General features: G+C 43.5%; 1 protein-coding gene and 1 non-coding gene across 2 annotated transcripts; both read left to right on the top strand.

The window, feature by feature from the left end:
* Positions 1 to 1,665: 1,665 nt before the first annotated feature.
* On the top strand, positions 1,666 to 21,633 carry RSPH10B (radial spoke head 10 homolog B). Its single transcript, XM_029285008.1, has 21 exons — positions 1,666 to 1,688; positions 2,987 to 3,286; positions 3,923 to 3,998; positions 4,269 to 4,337; positions 5,002 to 5,175; positions 5,869 to 5,954; positions 6,486 to 6,606; positions 7,348 to 7,524; positions 7,628 to 7,769; positions 8,236 to 8,357; positions 9,302 to 9,491; positions 12,242 to 12,350; positions 12,473 to 12,552; positions 13,271 to 13,419; positions 14,163 to 14,270; positions 14,857 to 15,036; positions 15,688 to 15,823; positions 17,679 to 17,765; positions 18,644 to 18,756; positions 20,585 to 20,775; positions 21,423 to 21,633. Exons 2-21 carry the CDS (start codon positions 3,045 to 3,047, stop codon positions 21,631 to 21,633), a joined length of 2,763 nt encoding a protein of 920 aa, XP_029140841.1. The 5' UTR covers positions 1,666 to 1,688; positions 2,987 to 3,044.
* On the top strand, positions 11,241 to 11,431 carry LOC114922877. Its single transcript, XR_003810512.1, has one exon. It is a non-coding gene; the product is annotated as a U2 spliceosomal RNA (small nuclear RNA).
* Positions 21,634 to 22,261: the final 628 nt, after the last annotated feature.

Genomic DNA, 22,261 nt, shown 5'->3' with positions numbered 1-22,261 from the left:
ACATGATATTTCTTTGTGGTTTAATAGTGGTTCACATCTATAGTATAAAATGGGATGGCCTGTTCCTATGGTATAATAAGAGATGGTTAATGCCAGTTGTGAATTTTATAGTGTCACAGCATTTTAGTAACTAGACAATGAAAGGCTTAAGCAATTCTCTTCTGGTGCAGCCTTTAGTATCTGATTTGTCTAATTGTGAATGAATGATACATTTTAAATCAATCGGTTACTTTATTACAGGTCCCAGACCCATCATACAAGCCAGTCAGATCACCTGTAATAAACTGAGATAGAGAAAAGAGGGGGGGGGAATACAATAAAACGATACACTCTCATATTTTCAGGAGTACTGTATACAGTACAGCCAACAATTGATTTACCAAAATCAAAGCACAAGTTCTGCAGACTGCTAACGTAATCTTTGCAACAATTTGTGTTATTTTAGAATCCTGATCTACCAGATGACACTAGATATAGAATTCATTTGGATGTCTTAAGAATGGCCTTGTTAGAGGTGTTAAAAGCTCCATGTGTCCCTCTATAGAAGTTACAATGGAAACAGTATTTTTCAACTTCAGTAACTTTAAGAGGGGTGGACTTGAACTCTCAGAATTCTCCAGCCAGCATGAGGAATTCTGGGAATTGAAGTCCATGCATCTGAAAATTGTCAAGCTTGAAAAACACTTAAATAGAATAATCTGTGGGCCTGTGGTTTGATATTCGCAGATTGTTTCTACAAAACAGATTTTCTGAAATTCGCCCTCCATTTAATAGCGACGGCAGCGTTAATTCATGTTCCAATTGGCACTTTTAATCTTCATTGCTTTGAGCATAACATTTGCCTTTAAATTCCTTTCTAATCTACTGAACCTAACTTGACTCTCTTGTTCCTGGGTATCAGAAAAGCAATAATTTCCCTTCTAAAATGGCATCTGTTTAGCTTTAATAACTACGAGAGGAGTTGAGCCATTTCTAAAGTCGGAGCCCGGCTGATTTGGAATATACCTGACATCCTTTGGATCAACTTCTTTGTAACATTAACTAGAATCTAATATTAAAAAAAAATATCTTTGTGCCTCTTAACATCTTTCCAAAGAATAATTTTGAAAGCATCCAATTAATCGCAGCCAAGAGTGGGCAGACCTGAACGATCTCAGATGGCCTGTAAAGAATAAAAAGTTAATATTCTAATTAAATAATGAAGTTGTGATCGTAGCTGATATTTCTAAATACCTGCAATTTTTATAGCCATGAAGAAGAAATTGGACAACCACTTATCTGGAAGACCTGCTCAAGCAGGGGGTTGGACTAGAAGACCTCCCAGGCCCCGTCCCACCCTGTCCTTTTATGTTCTGTGTTCTCAATGTGATGCATACACAAACAGACAACTTTCTAAAAGGTGGGGCGTTGTGTACTGTTGTGCAATTGGGCCGGGTCTTTCTCAAAACGACACCAGGCAAAAAAGTAAACCCGGAAAAGATGGCCAAAGCCCCGCCCACTTCTTTCTGAACAACCAGTAAGCTTCTCTCTTTCTCTCTCCCCCCCCCCGCCCCGTGGTTGCTATGGCCACCGCCCAGCCTACACACGGTTGCTATGGCAACAGCTCAGACCTCTTAGCAACTGGCATCGCAGAGAAACTTCAGGCCGTTTTTGCGAAGGGTTGCAAAATAGCAGGGATTTCCAAAGAGGTGGATTTTATTTTATTTTATTTTATTGGTTATTTTCTTCATAGCTTTCAAGTTTGCATTTGCTGCCCAGCACCTCAAGGACTACAATTCCCCAAATCCCCATCCTATTCCTGTGATTGCTAGCAAGGTCCAAGCCTGCTGTCAGTTGCAATGATTTGGGGCTAATTGTTATTGTTATTTTCATTACTGAGTCCGATCTGCACAAATCTGGGTCAGTTCTGGGTCTCTCTCTGTTTTGTTCTTAAAAGGCCTTAAAAGTTGCTTAAAGGGTTACAGTTTTGAGTGGACAATTTGGGATTGTCAAATGTTGCTTTCCAGAATAGAAACATTTTTTCCAAAAGGCCTTAAAATCCAAAGGCTATTAAAAACAATAACAATGAGATAAAACTCCCAGTTTTTACAAAGAGGTCCGTTTAAAAAAAAAAAACACCAAACGTGTGCTATGACCATATTTTCTTGGGGGGGGGGGGAATGATAAAGGATCCACTTGAAAAAGGGCCAAACCTGAAAGAGGTCCAGCAGGGTGAAGAATGTTAACTGTTTATGTACATAAATTGGCTTTACAAAGGAAAATTCAAGAGCTAAGAAAACTAAGAAAAATATCACAAAAATGCGCAGTTTAACATTAATACCTAGAAGCACGGTGAAAAGCTTTTTTATAAAGTTATAAACTTTAAACTGAAGTTTTAAGAAGCAAGTATTGAAAAGGATTTCTGCAGCTAGGCTGTGCATTCAGCTGGCCCATTTGTATAGTAAAAGGGAAGTGGCCGAAATAAAAGTGAATTTCTGAAAAAAATAAATAAATCTATAGGACAGTTTTCTGAAATAGACTTTTCTTTGTAACAAAGCAACATAAAATAAATTTAATATCTCCTATTTCTATTAGGCCTTTTTAGTGTATGTTTAGCTATGTTACAAAGCAGTACATTCTTTGAATGCCTATAAAAATTACAATTTTTTTTTATTATGGATCAGGTTTTATTTATTCCACTAGATTTCTGGTCAAAATACATTTTTATTACGTTCAGGATCATCCAAATTGCTCAATGAAGAAAATAGGTAATAAACTTGCTAAGTTTAAATGTTATTGACCATGTGAGTCATTTAACTACTGTACTGATTTACTTAAGAACCATGGCAAAAAGGTCGTAAAATTGGGCGTGACCTACTTAATAACCGCCTTGCTTAGCGACTGAAATCCTGGTCTCATTGTGATCATATGTCAAGGACCACCTATATATACCTCGTTCAGTCATTTCTCTCTCTCCTAACAAAATATTTCTTTTCCCACCTTGAAGTTCAAAATAGGAGCTCCAGTCTTGGCAAGGACGCCTCATTCTGCCCTACGACGGAGCGATGGGTAAAGATAAGAAGAAAGACAGCAAAAAGGGAGAGAAGGCCGCATCTGCTCCAGCCCACGACACCTCCATCGAGTTAGCAGTCTCCAACCAGAATGTCCCACCTCTGGCAGACCAAGGGGACGAGCACTCGGCTACTCGGATAACTTCCAAAGAAGAAAACAAAGATCTAGAGCTTCCTCTTGTCCCTGAACCCATTGAGTATGAAGAACCCATCCTCACCCAACTGATTGTTGAAAGGTAAAACTAGAGTCTTGCTAAAAGTAGGGTATAGCCACAGGTGACTGGTATCCAAGGAGTTTTCTGACCAATTCTGGAGCCTGGCTGAGTTCCTGCTGGTGATTTTTGATGGTTTGTGCCCTCCAGATGTGTTGGATCCTCAGCGTCCAGAAGGCCTCACCAGCTGGTTGAAATTCTGGTGTGGGGATCCCCAGATATCTGGGAGAAAGGGCAGGTGGCAGAAAGCTCTTCTTCTTCCAGTTTTGGACAGAGAGGGAGGGAGATGGGCAGCATACAAATCTAGTAATTCAACCAACCGACAAACAAACAAGACTTTTGCCAAATCAACCATTGTGGCTTGTTTTGCTCACTGTGCTACAGCATAATCCAGGATGAGTGCATCACAACGGCTGAATTCACACAACATAGAGCCACTTTGGTCTACTGTGTTTTCCCCAAAATAAGACCCCCCTCCCGAAAATAAGCCCTAGCCTGATTTTTGGTGGGATGGGCTTAATGTAAGCCCTACCCCAAAAATAAGTCTGGGGGGTGGGCGTGGCCAGCACAAGTTGACTTGACCATGCCCCAAATGGCTGCATGCACAGTATGATTTATTAATCCAGGTGAGTTTTCATCTTGAATTTATGTTCTCCATAGTTACGAGGGAGAAAAGATCCGTGGATTATATGAAGGGGAAGGAACGGCCTATTTTCAAGGAGGCAACATCTACAAGGTGACAACATCTGTGTTAAATCTGAAGGATATAAAATTTCCTTTGGCGTGATAGGCCGTTTCACTATTTCTATGAGGAGTAGGGTGGATTTAAAGACTAGCTTCTTTTATTTCCTGTGCGTGGGCTGAAAGGGTGGCCTGAACTAAACCCTGGTGAGAAAACCAGGGCCGACTTACTCTTTTGACAGAGATGTGGAGATCTGACTCTTCTTGCTGTTCTGTGATTTGAGGAATCGTGGCACCCACTCATTGGCTTTTTGCCATTTTGTAGGGAATGTTTTCGGAAGGACTCATGCACGGGCGAGGGACTTACACATGGACCGACGGGGTGCAGTACGAGGTAAGTAGCTCCACTGTCAGCCAGATTTGCAACTGCTTGCAAATCAGAACAAAGGAAAGATGGACACTTGCAAGCACGTACGCCAGATTTAGGATTGAGGTTCTCCAAAGCACCTGAAGGCAGGACAAGAAGCAACGGATGGAAATTAATCAAGGAGAGAAGCAGCCTAGAACTAAAGAGAACATTAGAACAATGAAGGAGAATATTTGAAGCTCAGGGTTGAAATAAGGGGTCCCTGGTGCTCCCTGAGCTTGCTTGTTTTCTTGCAGACGTTTCATTACCCTAACCAGGCAACATCCTCAGTGCTAGTAAGGACTCCTTACTAGCACTGATGATGTTACTTAGTTAGGGTAATGAAACGTCTGCAAGAAAACAAGCAAGCTCAGAGAGCACCAAGGACCTCTCAAAGTTAGCACAATTAATCCATGGAACGGCTTGCTTCCAGAAATTGTGGGTGCTCCATGACTGGAGTTTTTTTAAAGAAGAGATTGGACAACCCCTTGTATGAAATGGCTGGCTGGCTGGGGAATTCTGGGAGTTGAAGTCCACCAGTTGCCACGTTTGGAGACTCCTGCTCAACGTTGTCGAATTTTCCTACCTTTCCAGGGGAAAAGGAAGAGAGCGAGCCTTATTTTCTTTCTCCTAGATCTTCCTTCTCTTGCAGGGAAACTTCGTCAAGAACGTGCAAATGGACCGTGGCACTTACAAGTGGCCGGACGGCAGCCTGTACGAAGGCGAAGTGAAGAACGGGATCAGACACGGCTTTGGCATGTACAAATGTGGCACCTATCCCGTTTCGTACATCGGCCACTGGGTGGAAGGCAAAAGACATGGAAAGGTAGTGAAAACGTAGCCACTGGAAGCACGCAGGGAGTCCTCAATTTACGATAGTTCATTTAGTGACCATTACAAAAGCACTGAAAAAAAGTGACTTAGGACCGTTTTTCCACCCTTATGACCGTTGCAGCCTCCCCATGGTCACGTGATCAAAACCCAAGATGCTTGGCAACTGGCATGTATTTATGATGGTTGCAGAGTCCTGGGGTCACGGGATCCCGTTTTGCAACCTTCTGACAAGCAAAGTCAATGGGGAAAGCCAGATTTACTTAACGACCATGTCACTCACTTAACAACTGCAGTGATTCACTTAACAACTGTGCAAGAAAGGTTGTAAAATGGGGCAATGCTCACTTTAACCAGTGTCTCGCCTAGCAACAGAAATTTTGATCTCACTTGTGGTTATAAGTATGAAGTTATCTGTAGTTGCCACGACTGGATTCTGGGCAGAAAACTCTCCTTTGTAGAAATCATGGCTGTCACATCCAGCATCAACTTAAAATCCTCTTCCTGACCTTTCCTTCGAACAGCCACAAAGAGGTAAATCTCGGAGCTGGCTTATTGGCAGACCGATGGTTAATCCGAAATATTTTTAGTAACGTAACGTGTCTTCTGCTTGTGTAAAACCTGATGGAAGGTGCTTAAGAGTTTTTTTCTTAAACTCTTAAAAAGTGTTTGTGCCGTTGATTTTCAGGGTACCATTTACTACAACGAACCAGGTTCTTCTTGGTATGAAGGAGACTTTGTGAACAATGTAAAAAGTGGATGGGGAATAAGATGGTAAGACAATAATTCCTTCTCTGTGTGGAAGTTAGAATGTGATGGACACTTTTAGAGGGGCTACATAACAGAATAACGGAATAATGGAATAACAGAATAACAGAGCTGGAATGGACCTTGGAGGTCTTCTAGTCCAACCCCGTTCAAGCAAGAAACCCTATACCAGGGGTAGGCAACCTTGGCTCTTTTATGACTTGTGGACTTCAACTCCCAGAATTCCTGAGCCAGCCATGCTGGGGAAGGGAAGGGATGACAAGGCTTCAAATTCAATGGTGTTCCTGAAGAAAATTGCTTCTGCGTATTTTAATTTTTTTTAATGGGATGAAAGCTTGTGATGTATGTACATTTGATCTACACAAACCACCTGTCCCAGAATTTTCAGCAAAAAACGGGGCTATTTTAGATGGAGATGCTGGGAGCTGAACCGCCATCTGGAAGGTTCCTGGTTAGGAAGGCCTGGTCTGCCTTAAAATAATGCCCCTCTGTTTACTGAACTCTGGTGTTGATGTTCTTCTCTATCTCTTCGAACAGTTACAAATCTGGAAATATCTACGAAGGGCAGTGGGAGAGAGACCTGCGCCATGGAGAAGGACGGATGAGGTGGCTAACATCTAACCAGGAATATACTGGGAACTGGGTTAATGGCATACAGGTGAGGCCAAATAGAGCAGTTCTTCTTTTCCCAATTCCTCCAACTATACATAGTTATGGCCACGTCAGGTGGGGGAATTCACTGGAGAAAGCAATTATGTTGGGAAGAGTTAGCAGTCAAAGGAAACCAGGCCATCAAAGAACATGGTGGCTGAAGACCATCAAACTGACACCAGCCAGAGCACAGAACAACTCAAAGAAGTAGTGCAAGATTGGAAGATGTGGAGAAACTGGGCCCATAAAATCACCAAGAGTTGGACACGACTGAATGGATAATATCATTATCACCATCATAGATGGTTATGGCTTAGTCTTGTATGGACCTGAGGGTCTTTCTAGACCTTGTTTCTCAAAGTTTGGATACAGAATTCATTTGGATGTCTAAACAATGGCCTAGTTAGATGTGTTAAAAGTCCACATGTCTCCCTCTGTAGAACCTATGGATCAGGAGTCTCCGACCTTGGCAACTTTACAACTTGTAGACTTCAACTCCCAGAATTCATGCTGGCTGAGGAATTCTGGGAGTCAAAGTCCAAGTGTCTTGAAGTTGCCAAAATTGGAGACCCCTGGCCCATAGGACAAGCAGTATTTCTCAACTTCAGCACCTTTAAGATGTGTGGATTTCATCTCCCAGGATTCACCAGCCAGCATGAATTCTGGGAGTTGAAGCCCACACACCTTCAAGCCAACTAAGATTGAGAAACACTGCTCTAGAGAACATTCTGTTGATTTATTTCCCTAGCACGGGCAGGGTACCCATACCTGGTATCTGAAGAGGATAGCTGGGTCACAGTATCCCCTGAGGAATGAGTACGTTGGAGACTTCGTCAACGGCGACCGGCACGGACACGGAAAATTCTTCTTTGCCAGTGGCGCCATGTACGATGGAGAATGGGTGCTGAACAAAAAGCATGGCAAGGTAAGCCTGGAGAGGTCCTGGGAAAGAGTGAGAACGTCCAGAGCAGCTGAAAAGACCAGGTTTTAAAAGCAGAGCAGCTACGAGCAATTACTTTTTCCCTCAGGGCAAGCTAGTCTTCAAGAACGGCCGGGTGTACGAAGGCGACTTTAACTACGATCACATAGCGGAGTGTCCGTCCTTGCAAATTGACATGACCAACATGGAAGAGCTGAGCAACCTTCCTCTGAAGGGTTTTTCTGGCATAGGTGAGCTGCTTCGAAGTAGAGGGAAGAAAAGATTAGACTGGATGAGCTTTGTCTAAGATGGTCCCTTAACCCCGAAGACCTTTGTTGACTTCAGGGCCGTAGGCGTCCCATCCCAATATTAATCAGGTCAACCCTGCTTAGTATGTTTGAGATCGACCAATTTTAATGGATGCAATATTTATCTGAGTTTTGTTTCGACAAGTTTTCCTCCACTCTCTTGAAACCCCGCTCAGCTCATAAAATATAATGAGTAAGTTTCAAAATACTGAAGAAAAGAACGCGTTTATAAAGGCATATTTTGAAAGAATGCAAGTATGATTTTTTTTTAAAAAAAAATAAGGGATTTGTGTTTGTGTTTATCCTTTCTGTGGATGCCCTGAGTTTTCACGATCGGGTCTTACTTTTAAAGAAGTTTGCAATAGAGACCGGATGCCTTTGACATTTTCTCTTTTTTTCACTGCCTTAGATAGTGTCAAAGTTGTGGATCATTCAAGGAGTTCCTCTTCGTCGGGACCAAACATTGAAATAGATCTATCAACCTTGTTGGCTATATTTCCGGAAAAAGACAGGGAGGATGAAATGAAACAGGTATGGGAAGCTGGTCTACACAACTCTGTGGCCTAGAAGAGGTAAATAAAACAGACACTAACAGAGGAGAAAAAGGCTAAGAGGGATGGTGATCTTCAGCCACGATGGAAAACGTCGTTGCCATGAATAAAAGAGTCAAATTCTTGGGCTGTTTGGGAGTGATGTCCACGATTTACAAAATCCAGAAGCTTCACAAAGCAACATGAGAGGCTGATGTTGTGTAGAATTGTCTTCTTCTGTGCTTGAAAGGGATACCAGCAGACTCATCAGACAACTCCAGTACCAATAAAAGAGAATATTTGTAACTCAGGGTTGAACCGTGAGGTCCTTGGTGCTCTCTGGCTTGGTGGTTTTCTTGCAGATGTTTCATTACTCAACTAGTTAGCTAGCACTGATGATGTTACCCAGTTTGGTAGTGAAACATCTGCAAGAAAACCACCAAGCTCAGAAAGCACCAAGGATTCCCTACATCTCCAGTACCCTACTAGCTTAAATTGTCAAGTTTCGAAGCACAGTCTTGCTGGTGTGGAAATTATTGCTTCTCAACTTGCCAACCAATCTGGGGCGGGGGGAGGAAAGGGATTGGAATGTGAGCTACGAAGATCAAGAGGCCAGACCAAATTTCTACCTAGCGTCTGGGTAGATTTGAAGATGCTTTTCCATAACAATATTTTCTTACTTGATTGGGCAACGTGACCTGACCCAGAAGGAGGCCGAAGAGTTCTAATGCTTTTATTATAGGACTTTAGGTGGGGTCAGAGCTGATTTTGCTTTCACAATGTGCCAGCTTAGTGTACTCAATAAAGTTTTACATTAAGAGATTGGAATGTCTTGAAGGCGTTTGCTCGGTTGGGTTCGTCAGTCAGAACCATGACATAAACATCAGTAGTGGCCATCTCAATCCTCCTTTCTTATTCTTGAGACTCGTGCTTTGCTTCTCCTAGACCGAATACGCCGTGCTGAGATATATCTCTGAGCTGAGGAGAATCTACACCTTTTACAGCAGCCTGGGCTATGACCACTCCCTGGACAACACCTTTCTGATGACCAAGCTTCAGTTCTGGAGGTTCTTGAAGGACTGCAGATTTCATTACTGCAACCAGACGCTCGCCTCCATGGACCGGATTCTGAACGGTGTGTATTTATTTCTTATTTACAGGCCATTTCTTTGAGATGGCTCTCTCTCTACCACAGCCCCTGGTTGATCCCAAACTCTAGTTAGTTGGTAAGCCATTCGTGGTTTTTGAGCTGGAGCCACTGCAAGGGGACGTTCCATTTAGAAGCGTGTTAACATTCCCCAAATTTAAGCATCGTACAGGTAGTCCTGAACTTAGGCACAGTTCATTTGGTGACTGTTTGCATTTACAAGGGCGTTGAAAAAAAAGTGAGCGATAGCCGTTTTTCACACGGTCACGTGATCAAAATTCAGACGCTTGGCAACAAATTTATGACCATTGCCATATCCAGGGGTCACGTGATCCCCTTTTGCGAATTCTGATAAGCAAAGTCAGACTCACTTAACAAGCATATTACTAACTCAACAATTCCAGGGATTCCCTGGAGGGGGAGGATCAATGGAAAGTGTATTTGTGTGTCTGTATCTGTGTGTGTGTGATTTAAGGTCATTGTTGATTCCTGGTGACTGCCTGGATAAATCCCCGCAGTTTTCTTTGCAAGATTTTAGAAATGGTTTGCCACTGTCTGATTCTTCTCAAACCGGAGCGTGTGACTGGCCTAACTTAGATCACCCAGCCGGCTTCGTGCCTAAGACAGGACTAGAACTCACCGCCTCCCGGTTGCTAGCCTGGCGCCTTAACCTCTGCAGCCAACTGATCCCAAGTAACAGATCCCTGGAGTTTCCTTGGCAAGATTTCAGAAGTGGTTTACCCTTGCTGCCTTCTTCCTGGGGATGAGAAAGGAGGATAGATACACCTGGTTTTCCTACCTAAGGCGGGACTGGAACTCACCGTCTCCCAGTGTTTAGCCTGCTTCTCAACCACTACAGCAAACCAGCTCTCTCAATGGAAGGTTTACTTTGCTTCCTTTGATAGATTGCGGCAACTCCTTCCTCTATTCTTTCTTATTTTCTCCCCCCCCCCCACCACTGTTTTTAACACGCCCAGCAGCTGGGTAAGTTACTCACCCTTTTTGCGTTTTACTAGATAATCCAATCAGTCTTTCCAAGCATTCAAATGGAAATTTTCTCGCTGTCCTTTTGCAACTGATGCGATTTTTCCTCTCCCTCCCCCTTACCTGCTTCTTTCCTTTTGGAAATTTTTCCAAATATTTTAAACGGCTTTTTTTTTGCACGAAGGGATGAAAGAGAAAAAGGATTCAAAGGACAAAAGGTTTAGAGAACTAGAAACAGGAAGCAATGAGTTGGAATCGGGAGAGATGAATACACTGATTTCCCCCACTTTTTTTAAAAAAAAAAATTCACGTCCAAATCTCTGCCAGAGGGAGCATGATTTGCAAAAACCAGTTGTGTGTTGTTGTTTTGAAGTAGAAGATAATATGATAATACGTAATCTAAGCTAAAGAGTTTCCGAAAACTTTAAAAAGCAGCCACGCATCGAAAGCAAACCTAACCAATCATGAAGATGTAGGGGGTGGAGCAATGCAAATCTAAAACCAATGGGGAAAGCAGAAAGTCCCAAATTTGTCAAAATCAAGAAAAGTCTTATAAATTCTGCAGATTGTCATAACTGGAAGGAGTTCATTCTGGTGGGATCTGGAAACGATGCGTTTTCAGAGGTTACTCCTGAGAGCAGGAACCAGCCTGACCTGACTTTTGCACTTAGCCCGTACGCAACTCTGATGCTGTCTCACAAACCCAGAATTTCCAGAGAAAGGAAGCCTTCAGCCTCCCTCCCATCCTTGGGTATCGCTTCTCGGCCTTTTGGCTAAGATCAAGTGTAGTATCTGTTCTTATCAGTTTAATATCTGATATGTCCTCTATCTGAGGACTATGTATTAAATGGGTTTTTGGAATCAGGAGATGGACTAGGGGCTTGCTCCATCCACTCCACGCATTGACCTGGTATTGCAGTGCCTCCAGGAACAGTGCCCCCCCCCCCTAATATGGTTCAAAATTAGATTTGAATTTTACTTTCCCCCCCCTTTCTTTTAATTTTCCATTTCTTTCTGCTCTCCTCATTATCTGTTTCTTCTATTTTTTCCTTTTCTAATTTTCTTTCTATTTCCTCTATATTTTTCTTCTAACTCTTTTCCATCTTTATCTCCTTCTGTTCCTCCTCCTTATTCCCTTTTCCTGTTCCTCTTCTCTTTCTACTTCTTTTTCCTTCCCTGTTTTCCTTCTACCCCTTCTCCATTCACTTCTACTTCTTCCCCCCATAATGGGTGGATAAATGGATGGATAAACAGATGATAGAGAGAGAGGTTGGATAGGTGATAGATGACAGATAATAGAGAGAGAGGATGGATAGATACATGATAGATGACAGATGATGATGATAGATAGATAGACAGATAGACAGATAGATAGATGAGAAGATGGATAGATGATACAGATGACGATAGATAGACAGACAGATGAGAGAGAAGATGGATAAATAGATGATAGATGACAAATGTTGATAGATACAGACAGACAGACAGACAGACAGAGACAGATAGATGAGAAGATGGATAGATGATACAGATGATGACAGACAGACAGATGAAAGATGGATAAATAGATGATAGATGACAAATGATAGATAGATAGATAGATAGATAGATAGATAGATAGATAGATAGATAGATAGATAAAAAGTAGATGGAGACGGGGTAGAAAGATAATACGCACAGATAGATGATGGATAGATATAGACAGACAAATAACTTCCTCTGTGTCTGTGCATGACGGTATTTATGTTTTTCAGATAAAACATTACTGGAAGAGATTCATTCTCCATATGAAACTTTGCTCCTTAGGATGTTTTTGACCTACCTCATTTACTTATCCTTCCACATTTACCACAAGGATTTTGAGTAAGTAGATACCATCTCAGATGTAGAACCAACTGGATTGTTTTTTCCCCTTGAATTTTTGAAGCTGCTTTCGCCAACTTTCCCAATAACAAATGTATAATGGTGGTTTCCTCTAACTGTAGTGACACAAGTCCTCGCCTGTTCAAGTGTTTCTCCAAGCTGATGGTCAAGAATATTTGTCCCAATGCCTGCCGTATCAAAGGTAGGGTCACGTTTTGCGTAGTTGGTTGGTTGTCTCACCTCTTCCTGTTTCCTCTCTTACATTGTCCAACTTGCTAGGCTGCATTAACAGAGGGATAGAATCAAGATCACGTGAAGTGTTAATACCACTTTACAATGCCTTGGTAGGGCCACACTTGGAATACTGCATCCAGTTTTGGCCACCACGATGTAAAAAAGAGGTTGAGACTCTAGAAAGAGTACAGAGAAGAGCAACAAAGATGATCAGGGGACTGGAGGCTAAAACATATCAAGAACGGTTGCTGGAATTGGGTATGTCTAGTTTAATGAAGAGAAGGACGAGGGGGGACATGATAGCAGCGTTCCAGTATCTCAGGGGCTGCCCCAAAGAAGAGGCAGTCAAGCTATTTTCCAAGGCGCCAGAAGGCAGGACAAGAAGCAACGGATGGAAACTAATCAAGGAGAGAAGCAACCTGGAACTAAGGAGGAATTTTCTGACAGTTAGAACAATTAATAGTGGAACAACCTGCCTCCAGAAGCGGTGAATGCTCCAACACTGGAAGTTTTTAAGAAGAGACTGGACAGCCATTTGTCTGAAATGGTATAGGGTCTCCTGCCTGAGCAGAGGGTTGGACTAGATGACTTCCAAGGTCCCTTCCAATTTTTATTATTATTATTGTTGTTGTTGTTATATACTGTAACCCTGTACTAATCAGCTCAACTTCTTCTCACCTGTACAGGTATACTGTTCAGTGACCGACAGCAAGCTGTCTACGTGCTCAGTTACATTGACAAGTGCTGGGAGATTTTCCAGGCGTTCTGTAGACCAAGTACTCTGCCTCCTTATGAACCTACAATGACGATGAGGCACTTCCTGTGGATGTTGAAAGTAATCTTAACTCTCAGAAGCTGTAGCAGCAGATAGATCTTTAACCAACTTTGCCTGATCTAATGGGAATCCATTACGGAATATCAAGGCTGCGGGTTCTAATCTGGGTGGGTCACCGGGACCCAGTGACTGATCCAGGTTGGATCCTGCAACATTATCCCGGGACATGTATATTTGCCTTCCTTTGTAATATCATGGCTGTTAACAATTAATCAGTGGGATAACTTACCTCCAGAAGTTGTGAATGCTCCAACACTGGAGGTTTTTAAGAAGAGATTGGACAAGCATTTGTCTGAAATGGTATACAGTATAAGGTCCCTTCCAACTCTGTCATTCTGTTAGTTAGAATCGCATTTTGAGGATTGATTTAGGGGCCACCAAGTTGGCGTCAGCTTTTAGCCATGACTTAGATTTTAGTGTTAGTTAGATGGGCAAATAATTACAATCCTCATGTCTGCATAATCACGGGCAGCTTCACACTGTATTAAAACCCAAATCCCATGAAGAAAAAGAAATAATAAATAAATAAGCTTAAAGGTCATACGCTAGTGCAACAGAAGGGCTAATGAAATAATGTTGGAACACCTGAAGGATCAGCTTGGAGACAGATCGACCCAGAAATCTTTGTGGTTGGTTAAGAGGTGACACCAACTTGGTGGCACATAAATCAATCATCAAAATGGGATTTTTAACACAAGCATGGTTATAACTAACCACCATTTTCGTGTGGTTTCTATCTTCAGGATTTAAGACTGATAACCAAACAACTCACAGCTACCAAGGTTGTGGACATTCTGGCTAAAGACAATCCTTCGGTCTCCGATGCAGAGACTGTCAATCTGGAACACGAGGTATGAACTTAAAAAAGATTTTGGGGTTGACAATTTCAAGAAAAAGGTTTAGAATAGAATAGAGCTGGAAAGGACTTCGGAGGTCTTCTAGTCCAACTGAAGTCTACATATATTATGTCCGCAGCATTTCACTGGTCTACTAATTTAGTCACTTTGTAAAGAATGGGGTAAGGTTGGTTTGGCATGATCTGTTTTTAACAAACCCATGCTGGCTTCTAGTTACAGTATAGCTTCGTTTCTAGATGTTTGCAGATCTGTTTTTTTTTTGTATTATTATCTTTTGCAGTATCTTCCCAGGTCTTGATGTTAGGCTGATTGTTCTGTAGTCTCCAGGGTCTGTTTTTTCTTCTACCAGAGTCACTTGGTAGAGAAAGTTATGGATGTGTGGGTAACTTAGGTAGACTTTTTGCACTTAAGACCCTCAATCGTCTTAAGTTTATTTGCGTTCTGGTGTCTCCTTCGACTCCTCAAGCTTGGCCTGGTCCTCAGATTTGATTCCTTGCCAATATCTTATCCCTGAGTCCTTCTCCAGCAGGACTTCTCCAACGGCTTTGCTTGGCCTTCTCTTCTTTGGTTTCTCTTTCAGCTTGTCTTCCTTGAGTTCTTTGAAGCTCTGGTAGACTGTGCCCTTCTTTATGTCACGGACGAGATGTTGAAGCAGCAGGCTGAAGAGGTTGCCCAAGAAGTGACAGCTTCTTACAGGCCAGATGCGCTGCCAGAACGGAGCGAAACTGCCTCTTTGCCTCCGGAATTGTCTTCTCCTCAGGTTAGTCCAGTTCGGGTCTCTAGGATGTCCTCACAGAACTAAGTCAGGAAGAGACAAAATAGTCGCAGGCTAAGTTGAGGTAGTGGTGACCTTGGACAAGGTTTTTCATGGCTGAGTGTGTCAAGCAGATCCTGTGTGTTGGGTTTAGTGCAGGGGTCTTCAAACTTGGCCCTTTGATGACTTGTGGACTTCAACTCCCAGAATTCCTCAGCCAGGCACGCTGGCTGAGGAATTCTGGGAGTTGAAGTCCACAAGTCATCAAAGGGCCAAGTTTGAAGACCCCTGGTTTAGTGCACGAATGTCCAACCTTGGCAACTTTAAGGCTTGTGGACTTCAACTCCCAGAACTCCATGCTGGTGGGGAAATCTCGGAGTGGAAGTCCATAAGTCTTAAGATTGCCAAGGCTGAACACTCCAGCTTTAGTGTGTTGTGGAAAACCAGTTGCCAACTGCCTTGTGGGAATGCAACCTTTGACAATATGCCAAACTGTATCGGTGGTTAATGAGATGTGTGTGTTTCTCCAAGATAATTGCTGAGAGGTGCTGTTCGGCCTGGCCCCGGCCCTGGTCAGATTTTGGGGACAGGAGAGGAAAACATAGGTGCCTTTGCTTCCTTCTTCTAGTCACACTGTGTTCTGTTTTCGACGTCTAGTCCGTTCATACTAGAAGCACCAGCAGTGAAGAAGCCAGCACTGAAGGCACAGATGTCACCACCACCCAAGTTGGCCCCAAATATTCCTCAAGCAAGATTGTGCATTTCGTGGAAGTGGGCAAGACCAAGAAATCTGAAGGCCATAAAAAGGGAAGTCATAGTGGTAGCATCCCATTTCCTTGGCAAGGTGCAGGATGGGTGGCATAGTCAAATGAAGAGAAGTGAACAACCCTCCAAGATGAGAATAACAGAGTTGGAAGGGACCTTGGAGGTCTTCTAGTCCAACCCCCTGCTCAAACAGGAGACCCTATACCAGGGGTAGGCAACCTTGGCTCTTTTATGACTTGTGGACTTCAACTCCCAGAATTCCTGAGCCAGCATGGCTCAGCTTGGAAACCTCTCCCTTTCCCCTCAGCATGGGGCTGAGGAATTCTGGCTCAGGAATTCTGGGAGTTGAAGTCCACGAGTCAGAAAAGAGCCAAGGTTGCCTACTCCTGCCCTATACCACTCCACACAAATGACTGTACAATCTCTTCTAAAAGCCTCCAGTGATGGAGCACCCACAACCTCTGAAGACAACCTGTTCCACTGATTGATTGTTCTAACTGTGAGGAAACTTCTCCTTAGTTCTAGGTTGGGTCTCTCTTTGTAATCTTCCATTCATTACTTCTTGCTCTGCCTTCAGGTGCTTTAGAGAATAGGTGGACCCCCTCTTCTTTATGGCAGCTCCTCAAATATTGGAACGCGGCTGTCATGTCAGTTGATTATAGAGATAGTGGGTTCTCCCCATGGACCTTCTTAGTTGGTTTCCAAAACTTGATGCTTCCTTTCTCAAAAGGTTTCTCTATCTTCTCCTTTTCTGTCCTTCTAAGAGGCAACAAGGACCTTCTCTAGGTCAGCTTGCTTATGATACCTACTTTCAGATGTACTTAGAACCAGTGCTTTTTTTCTAAAAAAAAAAAAAAAAAAAGGTGCCGGAACTCACACACGTCATACAACCCGCCTTGCCTACCCTACAAGGTTCCATCCCAAAAAAGGTGCCGGAACTCCGTTCTGGGCGTTCTATGAGAAAAAAAAAGCCCTGCTTAGAACATATAATAATCATAGGGTTGGAAGGGACCTTGGAGGTCTTCTAGCCTAACCCAGTTTATTTATTTTGGTATCCTGATATCATAATCACATTCTGGACTCCTAGCAGAATCCAAGGGGAGAAATATATTTACCAATAGAAGAGAAGGTTTGTAAAGGTTGAACTGTGGGGTTCTTGGTGATCTCTGAGCTTGGTTATTTTCTTAGAGACATTTCATTACTCAAAGAAGCAATATCATCAGCGCTAGAAGGGAGTGGGGTTTGCAGGGGGGGAGGAGGAGGAAGTGGAGGAAGAGGAGGAGGAGGAGGAGGAGGAGGAGGAGGAGGAAGAGGAAGAGGATGATTGTGATGCTCTCTGACAGTTCTTGTCCCAACATCATTCTGAGGGAAACTGTCACCTTTCCTTCTCTATCACTTCTTCTTTCTCTGGGATGTATCTTCATTTCTGCCTTGCCAAATTTTGCTAACCCTTCCTTCCTTCCTTCCCCTCTCCCCTTCCCTTCTTCCCTTTTATTTTCTTTTTTTCATCCTTCCTTCTTTGTTCTAACTTCTTTCCTCTCCCTCCGCTAATTTTCCTTCCTTCCTTCCTTTCCTTCTTTCTTCTTTCCTTTCCTTCCTTCCTTCCCCTCTCCCCTGCCCTTCTTCCCCATCTCTTTAATTTCCTCCTTTTTCACCCTTCCTTCTTCGTTCTAACTTCTTTCCTCTCTCCCTCCACTAATTTTCCTTCCTTCCTTCCTTCCTTCCTTCCTTCCCCTCTCCCCTGCCCTTCTTCCACTATCTCTTTACTTTCTTCCTTTTTCACCCTTCCTTCTTTGTTCTAACTTCTTTCCTCTCTCCCTCCACTAATTTTCCTTCCTTCCTTCCCCGATTTATCCCATTTTTTTTTACCTTTTCTTTTTTTCAGAAAGGCAAAAGCAAAGAAGGGAAGAAAGAGGAGAAATCCCACAAAGGAAAATCCCACGGGAAAGAAAAAACTGCCTCTCCTCAAAGTGAGCGCAAAACCTCCAGGCTGTAATAATCTACCAACTTTGGCCGGCTCTCCGGAGAAATATAAATGGGGACAGAAGCAGAGTTTGCCCTTTCCAGGGGCGACGTTCCAGATAAGAGCAACGGCACCAGGGAAGTCGTCCTGGTGAATGTCAGGCTCAAAAGAGCCAAGAACAACACAAGGAGTTACTTCGGAGTAGTGTCTTGGCTGCTGTTCAGCGACAGACAGAATCTTGTCAGACTAAAGCAACTAGTGTAGATATACTCTGTGGATTTGCTAGGGAGGGTCTGTCCTTGCCCTTTCCCTCCCTACCACATGTTCCAAGCTCCACTGCCTCTTTGCTCTGTGGCAAGGGGTCCCCCCAATTTACAAACAGTCCTTGACTTAAACCCATTCAAACAGCACAGACTTACAAAGGGTCCTTGCCCTTAGAACCACTGCAGTATCCTTACCGTCGCTCGATCAGAATTCGGGTGCTTGGCAACAAGCATGTATTTATGATGATTGCAGCATCCCGGGATCGTGTCATTACCCTTTGCGACCTTCCCAGCTGACTATGATTGGTTGGTACCCTGGTTTGCCGTGCTGTGCCAGCTGAGGGTCCGTCACCCCTCCCAGCCTTACAAAACACAGGGATTAATTCACCACCTAAGATGGAATCAAAATATATCCTGGTTTAGCGCCATGTGTAATCCTATAGCTGGCCACTGGAGGACGTCTGAATTGCTAGATCGTCATCGGCTCCTCTTTGGTGGGGAAAGGAATCATAACTCTGCATTTTTTCAACATAACTGGAGGCTTTCCCCATCTCCCCCCCCCCCAAAAAAGCAAAGCACTGTTTGATTGTTCATTACTTCCGTTTCTTGTTTTCTTTTCCAGGCATAACTGTGAATGTCGTGTTTTCTCCCATCCCGGAAGAGAAAGAAGCAACCATTGAACCTCTTCCGGTTTTAGGGGACCTGGATAAAATTCCCTTGAAGGAATTAGCAGGTGTGAGATTTACAAGGTGTTTTTGGAAATTTACAAGGTGTTTTTGGAAACAAAGGCAATAGCAGAATTCTGGCTGCCATCCTTCCTGCAGACCAGGTTTCCTCTAACTTGGATAGTGTTGGGTTGCAGAAGGCTGGGGTGAAGATTCTGCTTTTTAAGAACTTAACGAAACCAAGTAGCCAAACACACAGAATAACAAGAGTTGGAAGGGACCTTGGAGGTCTTCTAGACCAGCCCCCTGCTTAAGCAGGAGACCCTGTGCCATTTCAGACAAATGGTTGTCCATCCTCCTCTTTAAAACCTCCAGTGATGAAAGACCCACAGCTTTGGAAGGCAATCCGTTCCACTGGTTAATTGTTCTCGCTGTCAGGAAATTTCTCCTTATTTCCTTAATAAGTTTCCGTCCGTTGCTTCTTGTTCTGCCTTCCTACATTCCTTCCTATTGTCTAAGTACATTCCTTACTTAGATTCTGTTTCCCAAGGAAGAAAACTCATGCAAGGTTTAATCAGTTGGCTTTTTGAGGGGTGAGCTATAAGGGAAGTGAATATCTGTTCACATTAGCTTATGAAACTGATTTATAGTCTATTCTGGAGAAACATATATATAAAATGTCTGGATTTCGGTGAGTTTTGTCCTCTGCTATAGTTTCCAAATTCCCCCGTTTCAAATGCACTTTCCAGGCTGTGCGATTACACAGTTGGGAATATGCACTGGATAAGTGGGTATTTCTGCAAGCACCAATGTTCTCACAGGAGGGCAGTAGAAGAATATCAGAGGAGGACATTATGAGCTGCTTTTCATGAGATTTGCAGGGGACGTCATTAAACGGTGGCGTAGATCAGAGCATCCATTCAGTTCGGTGTTTGAGACTTTAGATTCATTTCAGTTCAATTTTTCCTGAATCAGTTATTTTTTTTGGGGGGGGGGGAGTGAATTCTTTTCAAAATCATTTGATCGATCCGGAGGCATTTGATTTAACTTGGTACTGCAATTTGTATTGTTAAACTGATTGCTGTGTGTCTGTGTGTTTATGGGAACGGGGGGGGGGTAGGATTGTGTAGTGCCAGTGCTTTGGTCAAAATAGCCTCCAAACGGACTCCAAATTGACATTGATTACCAAATTAGATTACAAATTGATTACCAAATTAGTACCCAGGCAAGGCAGAGGGAGGCCTTATCGGAAAAATAGAGAGCAAGAATCAGGAGTTATGTAGTCCAGCTTTTCCTGGGTGTCAGCATCCTGCTAGATTAGCTCTAGAGAGGCAGTTTGGTATAGTGGTGAAAGCATCAGGTTAAAAACTGGGTGACCCTGAGTTCTAGTCCCGCCTTAGGCCTGAAAGCTAGCTGGGTGACTTCAGGCCAATCACTAGGTGTCTGTAAGTTCTAGTCTCACAGCCATGAAATCTAACTGGGTGACTTTGGGCCAATCACCAGGAATCTGTGAATTCCAGTCCCGCCTTAGGCATGAAAGCCAGCTGGGTGACTTCAGACCAGTTACTAGGAAACTCTGAGTTCTAGTCCCGCCTTAGCCACAAAGGCAGCCGGGTGACTTTGGGCCAGCCCATTTCTCTCAGCCCTAGGAAGGAGGCAATGGCAAACACTTTCCGAAAAACCTTGCCAAGAAAACCGCAGGGACTTATCCAGGCAGTCTCTGAGAAACAAGACACGGTTGAACAGAAGAAGAAAAAAAATTTCTAGGCTACTTGGATCTCTTTTCTGGAGAATTTTTGGCCAAACCTTGACTTCTCCATGTTTTGCCAGGTGGTTTTATATAGAGGCATGTCTTTCCTGCTACCGTTTGTTTGTTTTTTTCTTTTCCAGAAAAGCTCGAAAAAGAGAAAAATGAGGAAAAAGATAAGCTCAACCTCTGGATGAGTCAGATGTACATTTTTTTTGTCAAAAAGTTTTTTGCCAACTACAAGAACTTGCAGTTGGTGAACGAAACCATTGAAGATAACAGAGTCCGAGAAGCCGAACTCTCAATCTTGCGGAAGAAACAAGAGGAGGAGGAAGAGGCCAAGTAAGCCATGGTAGTTTGTTTACACCGAATATGGTGCGTTGGGCTCTGAAAGCAGCCAAGATGGTGACTGCAAACTGAAGGTTTCTCCATACGGTCAACCATCCATGGTCCAAGTTGGGTTGATTTGGATCAAAGCTGTAGCACAAGGATGCGTTCCTTTCCCACCAGCTGGTTTGGAGCCGTGATCTAAACCATGATGTGGTTGTTTGGCCTCCGTTCAGCTAAATGAAAGGAGTTGGTAAAGTAACCCTGATTTTGGGCTGCTCACTGAATGCAATGCTGGTTGAACAAATCCTAGTATTTCCTATAGCTTCCCAGAATTCCCCAGCCAGCCATGAATTGGCTGTCCACACATCTTCAAAGTTGCCAAGGTGGAGAAGCATTGCTGTAGATCAGTGTTTCCCAACCTCAGGCAACTTTAAGAGATGTGGACTTCAACTCCCAGAATTCCCCAGCCAGCATGGCTGGCTGGGGAATTCTGGGAGTTGAAGTCCACCTATCTTAAAATGGCGGAGGCTGGGAAACACTGCTGTAGATCCTCCAATTTGGAAAACAGTGATTTTGGGTCAAAACTGGGTGGTAAGTTCAAGATCAAAGTTAATCCTCCCTGCAGTTTAGGGTTTGAAGACTCCTGTTTTTGTTGGCAGGCTCCAGGCTATGAAGGAGGCCGAGGAGGCCCGGAAATTAGAAGAAGCGGCAGCGGAAAAAGCAGCCTTAGAACTAGAGGAGAATTTGAATCGAGAAATGGAGGAAAGTCTGAGCCAGCTCCAATCTCCTCCGAAGGAAGAATCTCCTACTTCGCTTCAGAGTGTGCCCGGTACCAAGGCAGCCGTAGCGGGGAAAAAGAAGAAAAAGTGAGAAGAGCTGCACAGCCACCAGGTAGTCCTCCACTTACGACCACAACTGAGCCCAAAATTTCTCTTGCCGAGCCGGACAGGTGTTAAAAGTGAATTTTGCTCCGTTTTACCTTTCTTGCCACAGTTGTTACGTGAATCCCTGCAGCTGTGAAGTTAGTAACGCGGTTGTTAAAGTGAATCGGTCTTCCCCGTTACTTTTGCTGGTCAGAAGGTCGCAAAAAGGGATAACGTGACCCCGGGACGAAAAACCATCGTTAAGTGCATGCCAGTTTCCAAGCCTCTGAATTCTGATCACAGGACCATGGGGATGCTGCATTGCGGTCGTTAAGGGTGAAAAAGGTATAATGTCACTTAGTCGTAAGTTCACTTAGTGATCAAAGTTACAATGGCACTAAAAAAAAGTGACTTATGGCCATTTCTCACGCTAACAACCGCTGCAGCATCCCCGTGGTCACATGATCAAAATTCGGACACACTTGTCAACTGGCTCATGTTTACGATGGTGTCCAAAAGAGTCACGTGATCCCCTTTTGTGACCGTCTGACAAACCAAGTTAATGGGGGAAGCCAGATTCTCTTAGTAACTGTGTTACTAACTTAACAACTGCAGTGATTCAGTTTAACAACAGT

Source organism: Protobothrops mucrosquamatus, unplaced genomic scaffold, assembly GCF_001527695.2.
Source record: "Protobothrops mucrosquamatus isolate PMUCROS unplaced genomic scaffold, P.Mucros_1.0 scaffold1179, whole genome shotgun sequence".
Lineage (NCBI taxonomy): Eukaryota > Metazoa > Chordata > Lepidosauria > Squamata > Viperidae > Protobothrops > Protobothrops mucrosquamatus.
This window is presented reverse-complemented; position numbering and strand designations above follow the sequence as displayed.

Coding starts and splice junctions, on each gene's coding strand:
- RSPH10B (XM_029285008.1), top strand. CDS start 3,045: ATGGGTAAAGATAAGAAGAAAGACAGCAAAAAGGGAGAGAAGGCCGCA. Junction 3,287..3,922: donor ACCCAACTGATTGTTGAAAG/GTAAAACTAGAG, acceptor TGTTCTCCATAG/TTACGAGGGAGAAAAGATCC. Junction 6,607..7,347: donor ACTGGGTTAATGGCATACAG/GTGAGGCCAAAT, acceptor TTATTTCCCTAG/CACGGGCAGGGTACCCATAC.